General features: G+C 34.8%; 1 protein-coding gene across 1 annotated transcript in view; it reads right to left on the reverse strand.

Annotated features, from left to right (window-relative positions):
- Positions 1–18,328, reverse strand: part of pdm3 (POU-domain protein pdm3) — a 101,235-nt gene that overhangs the window by 38,932 nt on the left and 43,975 nt on the right. The window contains exon 4 of the mRNA XM_089092818.1: positions 14,213–14,355. Within this exon, the coding sequence (XP_088948944.1) occupies positions 14,213–14,355 (143 nt within the window). The remainder of the gene's footprint in view (positions 1–14,212; positions 14,356–18,328) is intronic.

Consider the following 18,328-nt stretch of genomic DNA (forward strand, 5'->3'; position numbering starts at 1 on the left):
TTACGTATAAAAGAGTTCACTTCAAGAAAGAATTTCTTACTTAATGAGAATTTTTCAATAATTTCATGAATTAAATTTCTACATCATTTAGCTAAGTGAAAATTGTTTGTGATAAAGAGAAAAAAAAGTTACTTACTTGCGATTTTTTCACAATTTCTTGAATGAAGTATCTGTACTGTATATCCCAGAGGTGAAATCAATAAAGAGTTTGTTACTTACTTACAAATATTTTCATTATTTCTTGAATGAAATTTCCGCATTGTGCATCCAAGAGACGAATTCAAGAAAGAAATTGTTACTTACTGAGAATTTTTTCATAATTTCTTGAATCAAATTTCTAAATCGTGTATATAAGTCATGAAATTCTTGTATTAAATTTCCTTATTGTTTATCCATGAGTTGATTTCGAGAAATAAATTGTTAATTACTGAGAATTTTTTTCCTAATTTATTGAATTAAATGTCTAAATCGTTTAGATATGGGAAAATTGTTTTTTATAAAGATAATAAAAAAGTGACTTAATTGAGATTTTTTAATAATTTATCGAATGAAGTATCTGTATTTTATATACAAGAGTTGAAAAAACAAAGATATTGTTACTTACTTACAAATATTTTCATAAATTATTGAATGAAATTTCTTTATTGTGTATCCAAGAGTTGACTTCAATAAAGAAATTGTTTTTTTTCATAATTTCTTAAATGAAATTTCCGTATTGTGTATCCAAGAGTTGACTTAAATACATATAGCTATACTGACTTAGAATTTTTTCGTTCTTTATCTACTTTAATTTCTACATCACTGATATACGTCATTAAATCAATAAATAGTTTTGGAAAGTTATGTTACGTTTTTAAGTATTTATCTGACAGCATGTCTTTTTTTGTATTCTCTTAATTCGACTAATAGAAATACTTTGAGCATTAATTACAATTTTTTTCATAACTTCATTAATGAACTGTCTTTTTTTATTTTCCAAGAAGGTTACTTCAAGAAATACTTTGACCATTACTTAAAATTTTTGATAATTTCTTAAATGAAATTTCTGAATTGTGTATCCATGAGGTAACACGAGTGTGTTACCTATTTAGAATTCCTTCATAATTTCTTGAATGAAATTTCAGTATTGTGTATCCAATAGGGGAAAATAATAAAGACTTTATTACTTACTTGCGATTTTATTATTATTTCTTGAACTAAATATCTGTATTGTGTCCAGGAAGCGAATTCAAGAAAGCTATTGTTACTTACTTACAATTTCTTCATAATTTAATGAAATGAATAAAACTATTCTAAAGAATAAAGACGGGTTAGGCTTAAAGATATTTATTGCTTAAACGTATTAACATATTTTTGAAAGAATTTGCTACTTACTTACAATTTTTGATAAGTTCTTAAATGAAATTTCTGCATTGTGTATCCCTGATGTAACTTCTAGACAGAGTTTGTAGAGTATTGATAGTTTTGTTATAATTTCTATAATAATCTGTATTTTTTTATTGATCAAATAGGTGAAGTCAAGAACAAATGAGTCATCAGGTGTCTGACCCTATATGTCTTCAAATTCCTTTTCTTACCTCTAAGACGTATTATTAGACATTCTAAACGTTTGATATGCTAGCTTACTCTAAAAATAATGAACACATAGCAATGTAATGCAAAATATATTTTTAATGAAATAATGCTATGTAGAATATTAATACAATAAATATATTATGATACATTATTAATATCAACAATTAACTTTGGACATTTTGAATCTGTTGCATAAAATAGTTCACCATGTTCTCTCTTGATATTATAGCTATTGTCTTCTCTTAGTTCGTAATCAGTAGAATAATCATTATTCCATTTTGAGTCATACACAATTTTTAGTGGTGTCTCATCAAAAGGCTCAATATGCTTTTCGTCTTTGGTATTATTTGGTTCAATGACTGTTTGACCAATGTCAGTAACGTTTGCTGGTGTTTTGTTTTTCATCGATTCATCTTTATATTCCATAGTGATAATTTCTGACAATGCCCTTTTTATTTTTCTGGCAATTTCACTGTCTATTATCACATTATTTTTACACAGGTAACAGTTTTGGCATGTAGACAAGATATGGCTTACGATATTAGTAGAAGAGTAGGCCTTTCTTTTATTGATCTTCCGTTGAATCCTAATACCTGAAAGGTGACGATTGGATGTATCAGTAGGTAATGTGTTACCTGCAACAGTAGCAAGGAGTTGTCCTCTATCATCAAGGATTATTTTTATGTTGGCATTCTCTTTGAGTGCAATCATCTCTGGAGATCTCAATCTCGCATAACCACAAACATAAGAGTTGAATTTTTTCGGTATTCCAAAGAAATTTAATTCCTTACTGTCATGACAATGCATGCATACATTTCCAATAGTGCTACCACCTGTACTTGTTTCAAAGTTTAAATATTTCTTTTTGTCGGCATTCAATGCTACAATAACCTTGTTATGTAAACACACTTTATTAAAATGTTCCATCTTCACTTTTTTTTTAAAGATATGACTTATGTGTTTATCGTTCCACTGCGTAAAAAATACTGATTTAATACATGCAATAGATTAGGTTGTGTCAATAACCAGTCATAGAATACCAGTGGGAAAGTCACATCGTGTCTCTGATCAATCACAGAGCGCTGTCAATAACCGGTCATAGAATGCCAGTGGGAAAGTCACATCGTGTCTCTGACCAATCATAGAGAGCAATTGTTAGAACTGTAATCATACTTTGACATTTTGAGTTATGTATAGAAAGAAAAAAATAAATAAAGTTGAGAAATTTCGAAGTTTTAAAAAAGTTTGAATTAAACACTTTTAGGATATTGAGTGTCTTTACTGAAAAACTAGTGCATTACAGAGTCTCTCAAACCCATTAAAGCTATTTTAAAATATACAAAAACTACTTATTTAACAAAAAAATTTCGTTTTTAATGACCACCAAGTAAATAAAAACCACACGGAAACCGGCATCTGAGTCTCTCAACCCCCTTAAATCTCTTTTAAAAGATACAAAAACTACTTATTTAACACTAAATTTTGTTTTTTAATGACTACCAAGTAAAGAAAAACCACACGGAATTTGGCAACTGAGTCTCTCAAACCCCGTAAAGCTCTTTTAAAAGATGCAAAAACTACTTATTTAACACAAAAATTTCGTTTTTAACGACCACCAAGTAAACAAAAACCTCACGGAAACAGGCAACTGAGTCTCTCAATCCCCGTAAAGTTCTTTTAAAAGATACAAAACTACTTATTTAACACGAAAATTTTGTTTTTAATGACTACCAAGTAAGGAAAAACCACACGGAATCAGGCAACTGAGTCTCTCAAACCCAGTAAAGCTCTTTTAAAAGATACAAAAACTACTTATTTAACACACAAATTTCGTTTTTACAGACCATCAAGTAAACAACAAGCACACGGACTTTGGCAACTGATTCTCTCAAACCCCTTAAAGCTCTTTTAAAATATACAAAAACTAATTATAGAACACAAAAATGACGTTTTTAATGACAACCAAGTACAGAAAAACCACACTGAAACCGGCATCTGAGTCTCTCAAACCCCTTAAAGCTCTTTTAAAAGATACAAAAACTACTTATTTAACACTAAAATTTTGTTTTTAATGACTAACAAGTAATGAAAAACCACAAGGAATTAGTCAACTGAGTCTCTCAAACCCCTTAATGCTCTTTTAAAATATGAAAAAACTACTTATTTAACACAAAAATATCGTTTTTAAAGACAACCAAGTAAAGAAAAAACACACGGAAACAGTCAACTGAGTCTCTCAATCCCCTTAAAGCTCTTTTAAAAGATACAAAAACTACTTATTTAACATAAAAATTTCGTTTTTAATGACCATCTAGTAATGAAAAAACACACGGAATTAGGCAACTGAGTCTCTCAAACCCCTTAAAGCTCCTTTAATAGATACAATCAATAATTATATCACAAAATATTTTCGATTTTAACGAGCACAACGTATAGAAAATTATCAGATTACTATTCGACGGAGTCTCTCAATCCCCGTAAAGTTCCGTTAAGAGATACAAAACTAATAATTTAACATGCAAATTTCGTTTTTAATGACTAACAAGTAAAGAAAAATCACACGGAGTTAGGCAACTGAGTCTCTCAATCCACGTAAATCTCTTTTAAAAGATACAAACACTACTTATTTAACACAAAAATTTAGTTTTTAATGATCAACAAGTAAAGAAAAATCACACTGAATTACGCAACATAGTATATAAAGAAAATTATAGTACTTTTAAAAGTTAAAACATATAATTATTTCACACGAATTTTTCGTTTTTTAATGACCATAAAGTAAAGAAAAATCACACGGAATTAGGCAACTGGGTCTCTCAATCCCCTTAAAGCTCTTTTAAAAGATAAAAAAACAACTTATTGAACAAAAAAATATCGTTTTTAATGACCATCAAGTAAAGAAAAATCACACGGAATTAGGCAACTGAGTCTCTCAATCCCCATAACGCTCTTTTAAAAGATACAAAACTACTTATTTAACACAAAAATTTCTTTTTTAATGACCATCAAGTAAAGAAAAATCACACGGAATTAGGCAACTGAGTCTCTCAATCCCCGTAAAGCTCTTTTAAAAGATACAAAAACTACTTATTAAACAAAAAAATTTCGTTTTTAATGACCATCAAGTAAAGAAAAATCACCCGGAATTAGGCAACTGAGTCTCTCAATCCCCGTAAAGATCTTTTAAAAGATACAAAAACTACTTATTTAACACAAACATTTAGTTTTTAATGAGCATCAAGTAAAGAAAAATCACACGGAATTAGGCAACTGAGTCTCTCAATCCCCGTAAAGTTCTTTTAAAAGATACAAAAACTACCTATTTAACACAAAGAACCCCCATGTAACTGAACCCCTGTATAACTGAAACCCCTGTACAACTGAACCTCCGTGCTAAATTTCATTACGTTTAATATCTAGTCACCAAATGCTCCAAGCCTCAGAAGAAAAAGGGATTTTGAAAACAGGGAGCCCGATTTACGAAAAAAAAAGGGATCCCCCCCGGGCCCCTGCACCCCCCTTGTAACTGAACCCCTGTATAACTGAAACCCCTGTACAACTGAACCGCCGTGCTAAATTTCATTACTTTTAATATCTAGTCACCAAATGCTCCAAGCCTCGGAAGAAAAAGGGATTTTGAAAACAGGGAGCCCGATTTACGAAAAAAAAAAAGGGGTACCCCCCGTGCAACTGAACCCCCCTTGGAACTGAACCCGTGTATAACCGAAATCCCTCCGTGCAACTGTATCCTCTTTAACTGAACCCTCGTGCAACTCACCCCTCTCTGCACCCCCCCCCCCTCAGCACACTGTTCAGCCAGTTCGTTTTAAATTGACAATATTTTTCAAACGTTACTTACGTATTATACAGACCACATCGGTGAGGTAAAGCTAGGTCAAGTCACAATGTCATTCTATCGTTACTTTTCAATTAAGCTATTGAATACTTTCTAGCAATGTCCCTTGTAAGCGTCTACGCAAATATCTTTTCGCAAAAAAAAAATTCGCAAATCTCGTAAACTAAATAAGTAATTACCCTTTTCAAATGCATTACTCGTTCTATTAATGAAACCCATGAAACGAATAAATGCACCACTCATTTTTTTTTCTCCACTAATATCCTCTCAAATAAAAACTATTCTCTTTGAATCCAATTCTCTTACTAATATGAATTGTACCTTATATCCGAATCCAACTACTAATCAAGTAGTTAGTGTGACCGTCGCTCTCACTCTCTGGCTGTCCTCCAAAAATGGGTGTCATAATAGAAAACATGTCTTTCAACCCATGTAGAGTTCATTGTAATAGGCAAATGACCCTGGTAACCGTACAATGCATTGAAAGTATACATTCAAACTTACGCCTAAGGCATAGATATGTATGTAAACTTTCAATTCATTGTACGGTTAGGCTTGTAACCGTCAATGTAATCGTCAAATATATAGAACGGTTACTACTGATGATTTCTGTCTGTATTAGGTTTTACATTCTGCTCTTTAGATGAGAAAAACTCGTTTTTACTCGTTTTTCTTTAATGCTTACGATCAAGGACGTATCCGGGATTTTTGACGGGGGAAGGGCTACAAAAAATGGGGGGGGGGGGGTTGAAACACGGTACCTCCCCCCTGGATGCAGCCTTGCTTGTAACTTATGGATGTTATATAATTATTAGGGTACAGTTGCGCTTAATGGTACACAGCGCTATAGATTGTCGAAGGAATGCAGTGATGGAGACACATAAAGCGGGTAATTGATATCTAAATGTATCAAAGAGCTTGTTTTCTCATTGAATTTACAATATTTAAACTGTTATTTTGGGGGGTTTAGGGGGGAGGGGGAAGGTACCTAGGTTAGGTTACGTATTTAATATATGGTATGCTTTAGCCTCCCCCCCCCTAATGTGCAAATATACAGCCCAAATTTGTTTCTAAACTATTATATATTCATCCTTTTTTTCATTAGCATTAATCAAACTTGACTTCTTCCGTGTGTACCATTAAGCGCAACAGTACCATTATTAGTATTAGTGTCAGCGTTTATTTAGTATCGCTATTATAATTAATTATTAATGTCGCTATAGACTAGGCTATATCATGACATGAATCTTATTGAAAAAGACGATATAATAAACGGAGATGTCAAAGTACTGCATACTATTTCGCTACCAAGAGCATATTCAGCAGGAAAGCACAAAGAAGAGGGTTTCGATATTTTTACAAGCATAATTTCTTAACATTACAAATTTACCCTACAATTTCTAGTATTTTCCAAATACTCACCCACTCCAAATCACCCACTTTTGAATTTAATTCTAAGTTGCCTGTCCAACGAAAAAAATACCGATACTCTTGCATTATATTGGCCTTTACAATATGACGTAGATAATTTCGGAGACCACACTGCCTTTCCATGACGATGAATAAATGTTCAAATAGGGATAAAATCCTTTTAATAGACAGTGATGATGATAACAGTGATAGAAATTCACAAAAATACCAGATATTTCGTCCGTCATCATATTGACCGTCATCAGTCTGTATATGTGACCGAAATATCTGGTATTTTTGTGAATTTCTATCACTGTTATCATCATCACTGTCTATTAAAAGGATTTTATCCCTATTTGAACTTTTATTTATCATTTATGGCCTTTACAAGGAAACCAGTCACGAAAAACCCATTTTTGACGGGTTAACCGCTATAGAGTCATATAATTGATAGCGTGGTTTTTATTGCGTATACAATATTTAAACTGTTGTTTTTTGGGGTTTAGGGGGGAGAGGTACCTAGGTTAGGTTACATATTTAATATATGCTATACTTACTCCCCTTCCCCCTAATGTGCAAAAATATAGCCCAAATTTGTTTCTAAACTATTATATATTCATCTTATTTAATTTTATTTTATTTCATTAGCATTAACCAAACTTGACTTTTTAGAAAGGCCCATATAGTGCAAGAGTGCCAAAATACCAGCATATTTGCCTGTGGGGGAAAGTATTTGACTACCGTCCCCCTCCTCAAAATTTTAAAACTACATAAAAACGATTTTTTAGTTATTCAAGGGTTAAATGCGGCTGAGCCCATCCCCTGATAAAGTACCGAGTACAGAGCACGTCACTCCTATGATTTGGAAGACACAGGTAATCTCATTCAATACCCCTTCCTCCCTAATTCAATACTCTTAACTCATGAAAAAGCCTGCGCCTCAGGATAATCTATTTCTAGAATACAGGGGCGTCGTTTGGGAGGGGCAAGGGGGCAGTTGCCCCCCAGTAATGTTGAGAAAAAATTATTATATAGCCCATGCTCCTTGAATATCTGAAAGTAGACCCCTCTTGGCGCCCCCCCCCCCCAATGAAAATGTTGTAGATTCGCCCCTGTCTAGAAATGTACTTCCTCAAATGAGTGAATCAATTATGCAGTTAGAGATAACAATGATTACCAATCTGCATAATTATGAAAATGCAATTCAAAACATCAGACCAAAACATGATTTGGCATTTTATAATCTGGATTTTAAGCGATTGTAAAACTGTATCCAAAAGCCATTCGTAAAAGGAATAGAATGTCTTTTGTCTGACAAATAAAACCGGTTTTCGATTATATCTATACAACCATAATAACGAGTTTATGACTATAGATCAATACCGGGGAGATAAAAAGCTGCTACTTTACTGAACAACTAAGTATTGCCATTGAAGAAGTAAAAAGTAATGGGAAATTTAAATCTAAAAGCCATTGGAACCATGAAAGTCACGGAATGGAGCGAACTCTAACCGACTCTTTTATTTAAGAGGGTTATCAGAGCAACAAGTTACTAGCACTAAATATCTCAGAAAAAAACACCTTTTTTCGTATTTCCAGCAAAACAAGTCGAAAAATACAGAACCCCTAGATTTACAAAACAGAATTTAGTATCTTCATCTTTTTTTTTAAATCGCAAGAAAATCCGGTACTTTTGTAAAAAGCGATAAGCGCGCGACAATGGTATTTAAAATCAAATAGGATAAAACCCGGTACTTATACGAGACGCTGTATAAAGATAGGCATTACAGAGGGTTTCTCACTCCAGGAGCTATATTTAATTTTTTTTTTTTTTTGGGGGGGGGGGTTTAGGGAGACTAAAAGGTACCTATGTTGGGTTGATTAGGTTAGGTTACGTATTTAATATATGCTATGTTTTACCCTACCACCCTAATGTGCAAATATATAGCCTAAATTTGTTTCTGAACTATTATATTTTCATCTTATTTTGTTTTATTTCATTAGCACTAACGAAACTTCACTTTTTGTGTGCTTACCGCTTTTTACAAAAGTACCAAAAATCCTTCTCCCCCTGCATTTTCATGAAATTCCACACTCTTTCTGTCTTAAAGCTTCATCTATTACCCCTTAAAAGATAGGAAATATAGCATTCACTTGCACTTTGCCATGTCTGCCATTTCCAACACCCGCATTGAATACAATTTTCTGAAGTTTCACAACCCTGACTCCCTCGTTTATTGCCCACAAGTGTCCCAACTTAGTGGTTTCTGCTGTTACTGAGAGGTTTCGAAGGGGTTTCTTCTAGTGGCGTATATACGTCAAAATCATGGGAGGGGGGGGGGCACACCGGAACCAATTTTCCAAAATCAGGTGAAAATGACATGAAAAATGAGCCATATAGTACTATAAATGTTAGGTACAGATATACTAAAGAAAACTGACCCGTTTATGTGGATGCTTGAATTATGCAGGCTTATCTAAGTTTAGACAAGATTTTTGAAGAAACTAAAATTTCAGCTGGGGGCGGCATACTGTGGCTAAGGGGGGGGGGGCAAACCGAGACCTGGGAAGGGTAGCTACCTCATGCCCCATAGCAAATTACACCCTTGGTTTTTTCTCCTTTATTGTGAAGCAGTCTAACAAGTCTTAGTTTGTTTCATAAATAAATACGGTTCCTTCGTCTCTTTGTTAGGTTCAATTACTGTTACTTCGTATGCTGCAAATTGGCTTTAAGTTTTTTTCTTTTATTTTTGCTCCTTTATGAGAAAGCCAGAGTCCTATTTGTTTCAATATTCTAGTTAAATATTTTTTCACCAAAGAATTCTTCCTAGATAGCAATGGTATTCCAGCCGTTTCTTTTATCCTTTCCGATTTTCGACTCATTTGAAGCTCTATTTTTTTTTAGTTTTTCTTTTTATCCCACCAGCCTTCCTCTTAGAGGCATTACATTTCAAACTTTTCAAACAGATATATAAAAATCAACTTTGATTACCACGTACTCTTAATTCTACTTTAAATTTTATTTACTGAAAATATGGGTTCTTTCGCTTTATATTGGCCTCTCTAAAGAAGTCCTACAAGAGATGCTACAGTCAAACGACAGAGACGCTTTGAAAAAACCCGTTTCTACAAGATGATTCAAGACACCGCCGAGAGAAATACTTTGTTTAGCGTGGTTTTAATTGCATATACGATATTAAACTGTGGTTTTTTGGAGTTTAGATGGGGGAAAAGGTACGTAGGTTAGGTTAGGTTACGTATTTAATATATGCAATGCTTTGCCACCCCCCCCCCCAATGTGCAAACATATATCCTAAATTTGTTTCTAAACTATTATATAGTCATCCTATTTTATTTCATTTCATTAGCATTAACCAAACTTGACTTTTTAGAAAGGCCAATATAATGTGGAAGTACCAAAATATGACATATTAAATCATCAAATATTTGATGCTTACGATTAAGTTTTGGTTAATACGAATTAGGCTTTTTTAGCTTGTGTAAGTCATTTGCTAAAAATGTGTTATATTGATATTAATAATTTCGTATAAGCTTAAATATATTTTATTCATGTATATAGCCCTGGGCTCGCCATTGTACTTTTTTCGTCATTGTACTAAATTCTTAGCTATCGCCTCTACCAGCGAAGGCAACTTGCAAAATTGGAATGGAAAGACGTGCAATATTTACACTGTAATAAGAGATATCGCAAACCAGAATCAGGGGGCAGATAGATCTTAAAAAGTATCTTATTTTAGTATTTTCATGAAAAAAAATCCTCCGCTAGAATTTGAAGAATAAGATTTTTTGAACCTTCATTGAGAATAAATTCGCATAAAATCCTTGCCCTTTTACATTTTTGCGAATTGCTGCCAGTGATCAGAATGCGATACAGCGATTTGCCACAGAGGCAGGTGCACTATAAGCTGAAGATATGAGTGATAATTCCCTTGGATGATTTATAACAGCCTCCAACATAACCAGAATGCTATTTGGGGGGGATTTCCCATCCTAAGTTTTCAGGATAGGGGCTAAAACTTATTCAGTAATTAAGAGTATGTCTGCGTTTTCTTGAAACTAATGTGGCCTTTCTCGAACATATGGCATGGAACATGAAATAGCAAGTGCAAGGCCAGACAAACAGGTTTTGGCATGAAAATGTTGCTAAGCCTGCATATCAACATGCCTTTGTGTCCCTAGGCCCAAACCATAATATTATCCGTGTGTTTTTGTCAGTGATTAAGGTTTAAGTTATCTTTGTTTCTGTGTATTTGATTTTTTTTTTTTTTTTAGTGTACTTTACACCGCTTTTTTTGTATAAAAGTGGGTTATAAATAAATTATTATTATTATTAACAGAAAGCGGCACTAGGAGGCCGGAATAAGTATGTGCTTAAACTGTAAAAACCTTGAATCTGATTGGTTCGAACCTTGAATCTGCTTTATTGGAAGTTTAACATTGCTGAATTCATGGATTTGAACCAAGACTAAGTCCAGCGTCTGAACGTCGTTTACCCCCCCCCTCCTGGCGATTACACCCCTCCGCAGAAAGTATCCCCCGTGGAAAACTCCCCCGGTAAATACTCCTCTGGAAAATACCCCGGTACTCTTCTATTAGCTGGACTCTTTTTATATCTCAAACTCGAGACACGTTGAAAAACCCGTTTTTCAACGGGATGATACAAGACGCCGCTGTAGAGAAATACAATCTATCGCGTGGTTTTAATTGCGTATACGATATTTAAAGTGTTGTTGTTTTTTGGGAGGGGGAGAGGTACCTAGGTTAAATTAGGTTACGTATTTAATATATGCTATGCTTTCCCCCCCCCCCTAATGTGCAAAATATAGCCAAAATTTGTTCCTAAACTATTATATAGTCATCCTATTTTATTTCACTAGCTTTAACCAAACTAGCACTATATAAAAGAAACCAGTTAATAGAAGAGTACCGATAACCCCCCCCCCCCGTAGAAAATAAGGCTTTCAAAATTTGAGAATTGTATTTGAGTTTTTTTTTTTTTTCCGTAGGAGGAAAAAATGTGGTACTTGTGTAATATGCGCCACTCACTGAAGTTTACGCTGTGTGTAAAACTCGAGAACAGACCAGCTTCTTCGTTGCTTTAGTCACAAATTTGGGCTATAGATTTGTATTTTAGGGGGGGGGGGGTAAAGTATAGCGGATCTGCATGCAAGATGTGTTAGGTACAATTATTCTGCATATTATGAAGTAAGAATTATTTTCTGACTTCAAACCACAGTAGACAGAATATAGCAGTATGATCATTCTCTATCTCTCCCATTATAAAAACCCGGACAGGGGTGCGAGTGGAAAGAAACAGGCTAAACAAGCTAAGGCAGAAAGAAGTGGGAGGAGCTTTTTGTTCACGATGACCAGAAATGATCTGCGATAAGCTTACTGGTATATTAAGAAACAGGCTAAACAAGCTAAGGCAGAAAGAAGTGGGAGGAGCTTTTTGTTCACGATGACCAGAAATGATCTGCGATAAGCTTACTGTCTATAAACTGTGCTTCAAACTGTCAAAATACTTTGCCCCCCCCCCCCCCTTATGTGCAAATATATATCCCAAATTATATATTTCCCATATATTTTGTCACTTGTCTTTGTCTTGTCTCGCGCTAAGCTGAAAGAAACTAACGAAGAAACCGCTTTGTTCTCGAGTTTTACACAGCGTAAAATTGAGTGAGTGGCGCATAATACACAAGAACCAAAATTCCTTCCCTATACGAAAAAAAAAACTCAAATGAAATTCTAAAATTTAGGAAGCCTTATTTTTCACGGGGGGGGGGTAGCCTATTTACCGCGAGAAGGTATATTGCACGGGGGGAGTATTTTCCAGGGAGGAGTATTTTCAGCAGGGGGGCAGTGGTATTTTCCGCGGGGGTATTTTACGGGGGGGGGGGGGTGATGACCGAGGGGAAGGGGAGGGTAAACGCCTAGAACCGTCCGCACTAGGAGTTGCACACTTTGCTAGATGGAGAGTTTTCTTCGTGTGGAATATTTTGTTCGTTTTTGCTACGGGTTGAAAAACCCGTTTTTCCAGATCGAAAAACTGAGCTTTTAATAAACGGAAAATTCCTCGTTATACAAATTTATATTCTCTTTAGAAGGGGATTCAAAGGAGTTTTCCTAAGGAATACTTCAAAAACTTATGCTTTCAATCAGACATACAAGACAGAATTCCCATGACGACGTCGCTTAATCGTGTTCGTTTGTTAAAAATGAAAGTCTAAAGAAATGAAAATCAAAAATGAAAGCAATGACCTTTAGTTTCTTTTTTTAGTTTTATTTTTCACTAAACATTAAAGCATTTTCTGCTTTATGTTCGATTTCATTTTTACTAGGGAAAATGCCCTTGCCCTTGCTTGTGCCACCCTTCCTGACCATACAAAATGTGGGAATTAATCAGTTGTTTAGTTTAGATTGAGTTGGGTGAGGGGTATCAGCTTTGACTCATTCTTATTTTTCTACAATATACCCTTGTTGTAGGGCCGTGTCCAGGACTTTTTTTTGGGGGGGGGGGGAGGTTACCAGAAAACTATTTTTCAGAAGGGAGGACACTTAAAGAATTTGGGTGGAGGTTAAGGAGTTTGTCTTTAGCTTCTTTTTTTTTGAAGAAATATTCTTATTACCTACATTTTACGAGTCAGAGAAGTATTTATAGGGGGCGGGGGCATAAAAATCTCGTACCTTCCCTCCCTAGATACCGCCCTGCCTTGTTGCGTTTTAACGAATTCTACCCTGAACTTTGATAATTATTTTAAATATACTGTGCTTCTACAGTTATTGAAATGACGGATAATTATTGAAGATATTTAAATTTGAAATATTTGTAGTCATTAATTACAGCATAGCTAGATTATGCATTCGGACAGAGCAGTTCAGTTCCTTGCCCAATGGTTCTTTCACAATAATACCGTAGAACTTTTCAAACTAGCTTAACTTAAAACTTTACGTTACGTTGTGTAATACAGCTTATACAGGATAGAATTCGTGGAAAACAATTAGTAAATTTAAAAAATAAAATGATTTATTATTGGTTGATTTATACAAAAAGCCTTTCATGCTTGATCAGGGGTTAATTTCCATTTCCATCCCTCGTTTTGAATTTTTAATTAGTTAGTTACTTAAAATTTTTTTAAATGATTGTAACAGTTTTAAATGATGATTATAATGGTTTTATGAATTTTTGCTTTAGTCTAGTGTAAAAGAACTTGTTTAAGTGTGAAAGGTTGTACTTTAAGTTACTTAACCAAATAGAATAGAAAATTACGTTTATAATATGAAAGCCACTTAAAGCGGTGGGTAACATAGGACTAACCCCTGTATTCTTTATTGAAGAATAAAGCTTACCATCTGAAGAGAAAAAGGCTGGGGCTGTGGTTGCACAGGCTGATCTTCTTTCATATTTGTTTCTTCTTTCAAGTCTTTTTCCTCTTCTACTTCTTCGTCGTTAGTGTACTCGTCGAAATCTTTCTTTTCTTCGCCATCTTCCTCTGATAAAAAAAAAAATAAAATAGCATTAAGCCTAATATTAGACATTTGTCAACAGAGCAATCAATGAAAGATCTTAAGCCGAACTGGCCAGCCATGAGAAAAAACCAACAGAGAGAAATAACTCAATGAAAAAAACAAACAACAAACGAGACTGCGGCCACAAAATTGTAAAACAACGCAGATATTTCGCCTGTACCAAAACAAGGCGTCTTCAGCACAAGAGAAACACAAGATAAAAAACAAAAATAAAACTAAAGACAAATAAAACCACCACCAAAATAACATACAATTGGCGCAAACTAATCTAATAGCTGCTTTCCCCTACGTGGATTAGTTAGCGCCAATTGTAGCCTATATTTTTTTGGTGGTGGTTTTATTTGTTTTTAGTTTTATTAAATCAACCAATTAGTAGCTATTTTTTCCAAGATAGTAATAAGGTGTCTGAAACTAAGTCAAGATTAAGATTGTTTGTCCTCTTAAGATCCCCCCCCCCTCTCCCCTAGATTTTTGAAAATGCCGTTTTGATATTGTCATTGAAAAGTCACTTTTTGGTATTTTCACTGAAAGAGTTAAAAAAGCTTTAAATTCCGCCGTGAGAGAAGCTGGATGTCGTTTGTAAGAAATGTTATCTTTTTAGCTTGACTAGATTCAATCAGAGGCACAATGAAACACTCGATTTAAAAAGGGAGACCGAGCATTGCATAAGAATTATAGAGGGATTCATTTAGGAAATAACCTTAGTAAATTATTTTGTAAAGTGTTAGTGGCTAGATTAGATAGTTGGCTTAAAGAATCAAATAAGCTAATAGAAATTCAGGCAGGGTTTCGAGAGGATTACAGTGGGGTAGATCAGATATTTATTTTGTATGTGCTTATTAGGAAGTATATGAGGAAAAGGGATGGTAGGCTATACGCAGCTTTTTTGGACCTGCGAGGTGCGTTAGATGAAGTTTCACGAGATTTGTTAGTAGAAGGACTTATAAAGTTAGGGCTGCCGAGACGTTTTGTAGGATTGGTTGTTAAAATGTATTTGGTTGTTAGAATGGTATTTAAGGTAGGAAAGTCTTACTCTAGGGCAATTGCCAGTAGTTTAGGGGTTAGCAAGGTTGTACAATTTCACCTAGGTTGTTTTCCCTGTATCTTAATGATATAGAAGATTATATGGTAGGGCAGGGAGCCCCAACTCTAAATCTGTCTGCAATGCAGGTGTTCGCTCTGTTATTTGCGGATGATATAGTATTGGTGGCTAAAGATGGGCCTGACCTTCAAAAACTGCTAGGAATGGTGTCCTCATACCTAGATGAGAAGCGTTTGGTCCTAAATGCCACAAAGTCAGTAGTTATGGTAATTCGACAACATGGAAATATAGAGGAAAGGTTTTGTGTAGGAGTAGAAGTGCTTAAACTAGTTGAAGATTTTGTTTATTTAGGATGCAAGTTTACTTCAAATGGTAGGTGGAAAGGGCAAATTAATTATTTAGCTAGTAAAGGTCTTAGGGCTATATGGCTAGTTTTAAAGAGTAGTGTTTTGAAAGTAGGCCTGACAGACCTTAGGCTTCAAAAAAGGATATTCCAGACTAAGCTAGCTTCCGTAATGTCTTTTGCAGCAGAGGTGTGGGGTATGGAGAAGGCTGATAAGGTTGACCGGTTACAGTTGATGTATTTTAAGCGGTTAATGGGGGTTAGTGATAAGTTTAATCATGTAGTATTAAACGGTGATTTAGGTTTGTTATCATTAAGGGTGGGAAGGTTAGTGCGGATAGTAAATTATTGGGAAACTATTATAAATCTGCCTAGTAGGAGGCAAGTAAAGAATGCATATGAGGAGATGCTAGTAGATGGCAGGAAAAGTTCTTGGCCAAACCGGGTTAGAGAGACTATTGATAGATGTGGTTTTAGTGAGTATTGGAATGAGGGGAAGGGGCTAGGTGTGGAAGTGGGGCTAGTTGCAGAAATGGTAAAGGATAGACTAATAGAGCAGGAAATTCAAAGGTGGCAGAATCAGAAATCATCCTCGGCGTCCCTGGGGCTGTATGGGCTGGCAAAGGAGGTTTGGGGGGAGGAAGTTTACTTTAAAGCGGGGATGAGTAGTGAGGATTTAAGATGGGTAATTTTGGTTCGTGGTAATTTTTTGGGTATTGGAGAAAGGAGGAAATACATTGGGAATTATAGGATTAAAAATGGTCCTTACCGGTGTCCTATGTGTGGAGAGGAGGAAGATCTTATCCATTTTATGGGTACATGCCAAGAGTTAAGAAATTTGAGGAGGGAAGTGCTTTCAACAGATTTTGGAGGGGTGGATTGGTTTGAAAAAAATTTAAAAAGTAGAAATTTTGATGATTTTAGAAGGTTGGGTAAATTTGTAAGAGTGGGTATGGCACATAGAGAAACTTTTTTGATGAATTGTGAGTAATTTAATGTGTTTTTTTTTTTTTTTTTTTTTTTTTTGTTATTTTTGCATGGCCCCAAAAGGGTTTTATTGCAATAAATATCTATCTATCTATCTATCTATACGATAGAACAAATACAATAGGACATACAACTCAGCAGTTGTGTAATTTTTTCGAAATTCTGGGGAGGAGGCGAAGTTGGAGCCAATTCTTACAAATCAAGTGAAAATGGCAGTGAAAAATGAGCCATATAGTAGGCTACCTCAAAGACGAAGATATACAGTACAAAAGAAAACTGACCCAGTTTCTCTGGAAGCTTAAATTATGCAGGCTTATCTTAGGTTTGACAATATTTTTGAAGAAACTAAATTTAAGCAGGGGTGGGGGTGGTGGTAAACTAGGGTCTGGTGGGGGGGGGCAGACTGGAGTCCGGGCGCAGTTGCCCCCTGTCCCCTAACAAATGACGCCCCTGCAGGTCATCTTCGGTAATTAATCATGCGTTAGGTGACATTAAAAAATTTTTTATTTTTTAATGCGTTATGTCCCTTTTTCGTCGCGTACAGAAATGTTTAGAAATTGGTGCTTTGGGTATCAAAATTACTTTTTTGTCATATCTTAGAAGCCAAAAAAATATTCCCTTAGGAAATGACTGCTTCCTAATAATATTAAAATAGGTTGTTCCGTAAACATTTGTTTACAAACAAAAATGTTGTTTTGTTTTTCTGCTCTCCTGAGAAATATAGGCTACCCTGTATAAAATGCCTTCAGTTGAACTAACTGACAGCAAGATCAGAGCTTAGGGTACGCTCAATGGCGGCAAGTGAAGGAGATTTAGGGGGGACTATGTTTTTGAAAATCTGGGAGTGGGGGCTATATTGTTGTTTTTTTCAATTCTTTCAGTGAAAATACCAAAAAGTGACTTTACAATGACAATATCAAAACGGTATTTTCAAAAATCTAGGGGAGAGGGGGGGAATCTTAAGAGGACAAACAATCTTAATCTTGACTTAGTTTCAGACACCTTATTACTATCTGGAAAAAATAGCTACTAATTGGTTGATTTACCCCAAATCTGTCTATCCTTGTATCTTTGTATATCTTATTGTATACCTTCGCATAAAATTATTCCGTTTCTTTAAGGGTGGTTTCTTGAAAAAAAACATCTTTAAGGTATCTTAGTATCCCCCTGAAGATATGGTTCAGAATATAATCCCCACCTAGTAATAATGTAATCGCAGATCATATTTTCAGCAAAATAACTTCTGTTGCTAAGATACTTTAAAGATATTTTTCAAGAAACCACCCTTAAAGGAACAAAATAATTTAATAACGGAACCATATCAGGAAAGAGAGGTTAGAGGCCCATCTTTGTATCTTGTTGTATCTTTGTATCTTAGACGTCTAGAAGATTATATGTCTATGAAGGTCAGAGGTCTATCTTTGTAACTTGTTGTATCTTCTTATATAGATAGATAGATAGATAGATAGATTTATTTTCCAATATCAGTAAAATTATTACATAACAATCTACAAATCCCCACAAAGGCTCCATGGCCTGTAGGAGGGGGTTTATGAAAAGATCA

This window comes from Artemia sp. Qi Xiang Cuo, chromosome 8 (genome assembly GCF_049724085.1).
Source record: "Artemia sp. Qi Xiang Cuo chromosome 8, ASM4972408v1, whole genome shotgun sequence".
NCBI classification, from domain to species: Eukaryota; Metazoa; Arthropoda; class Branchiopoda; order Anostraca; family Artemiidae; genus Artemia; species Artemia sp. Qi Xiang Cuo.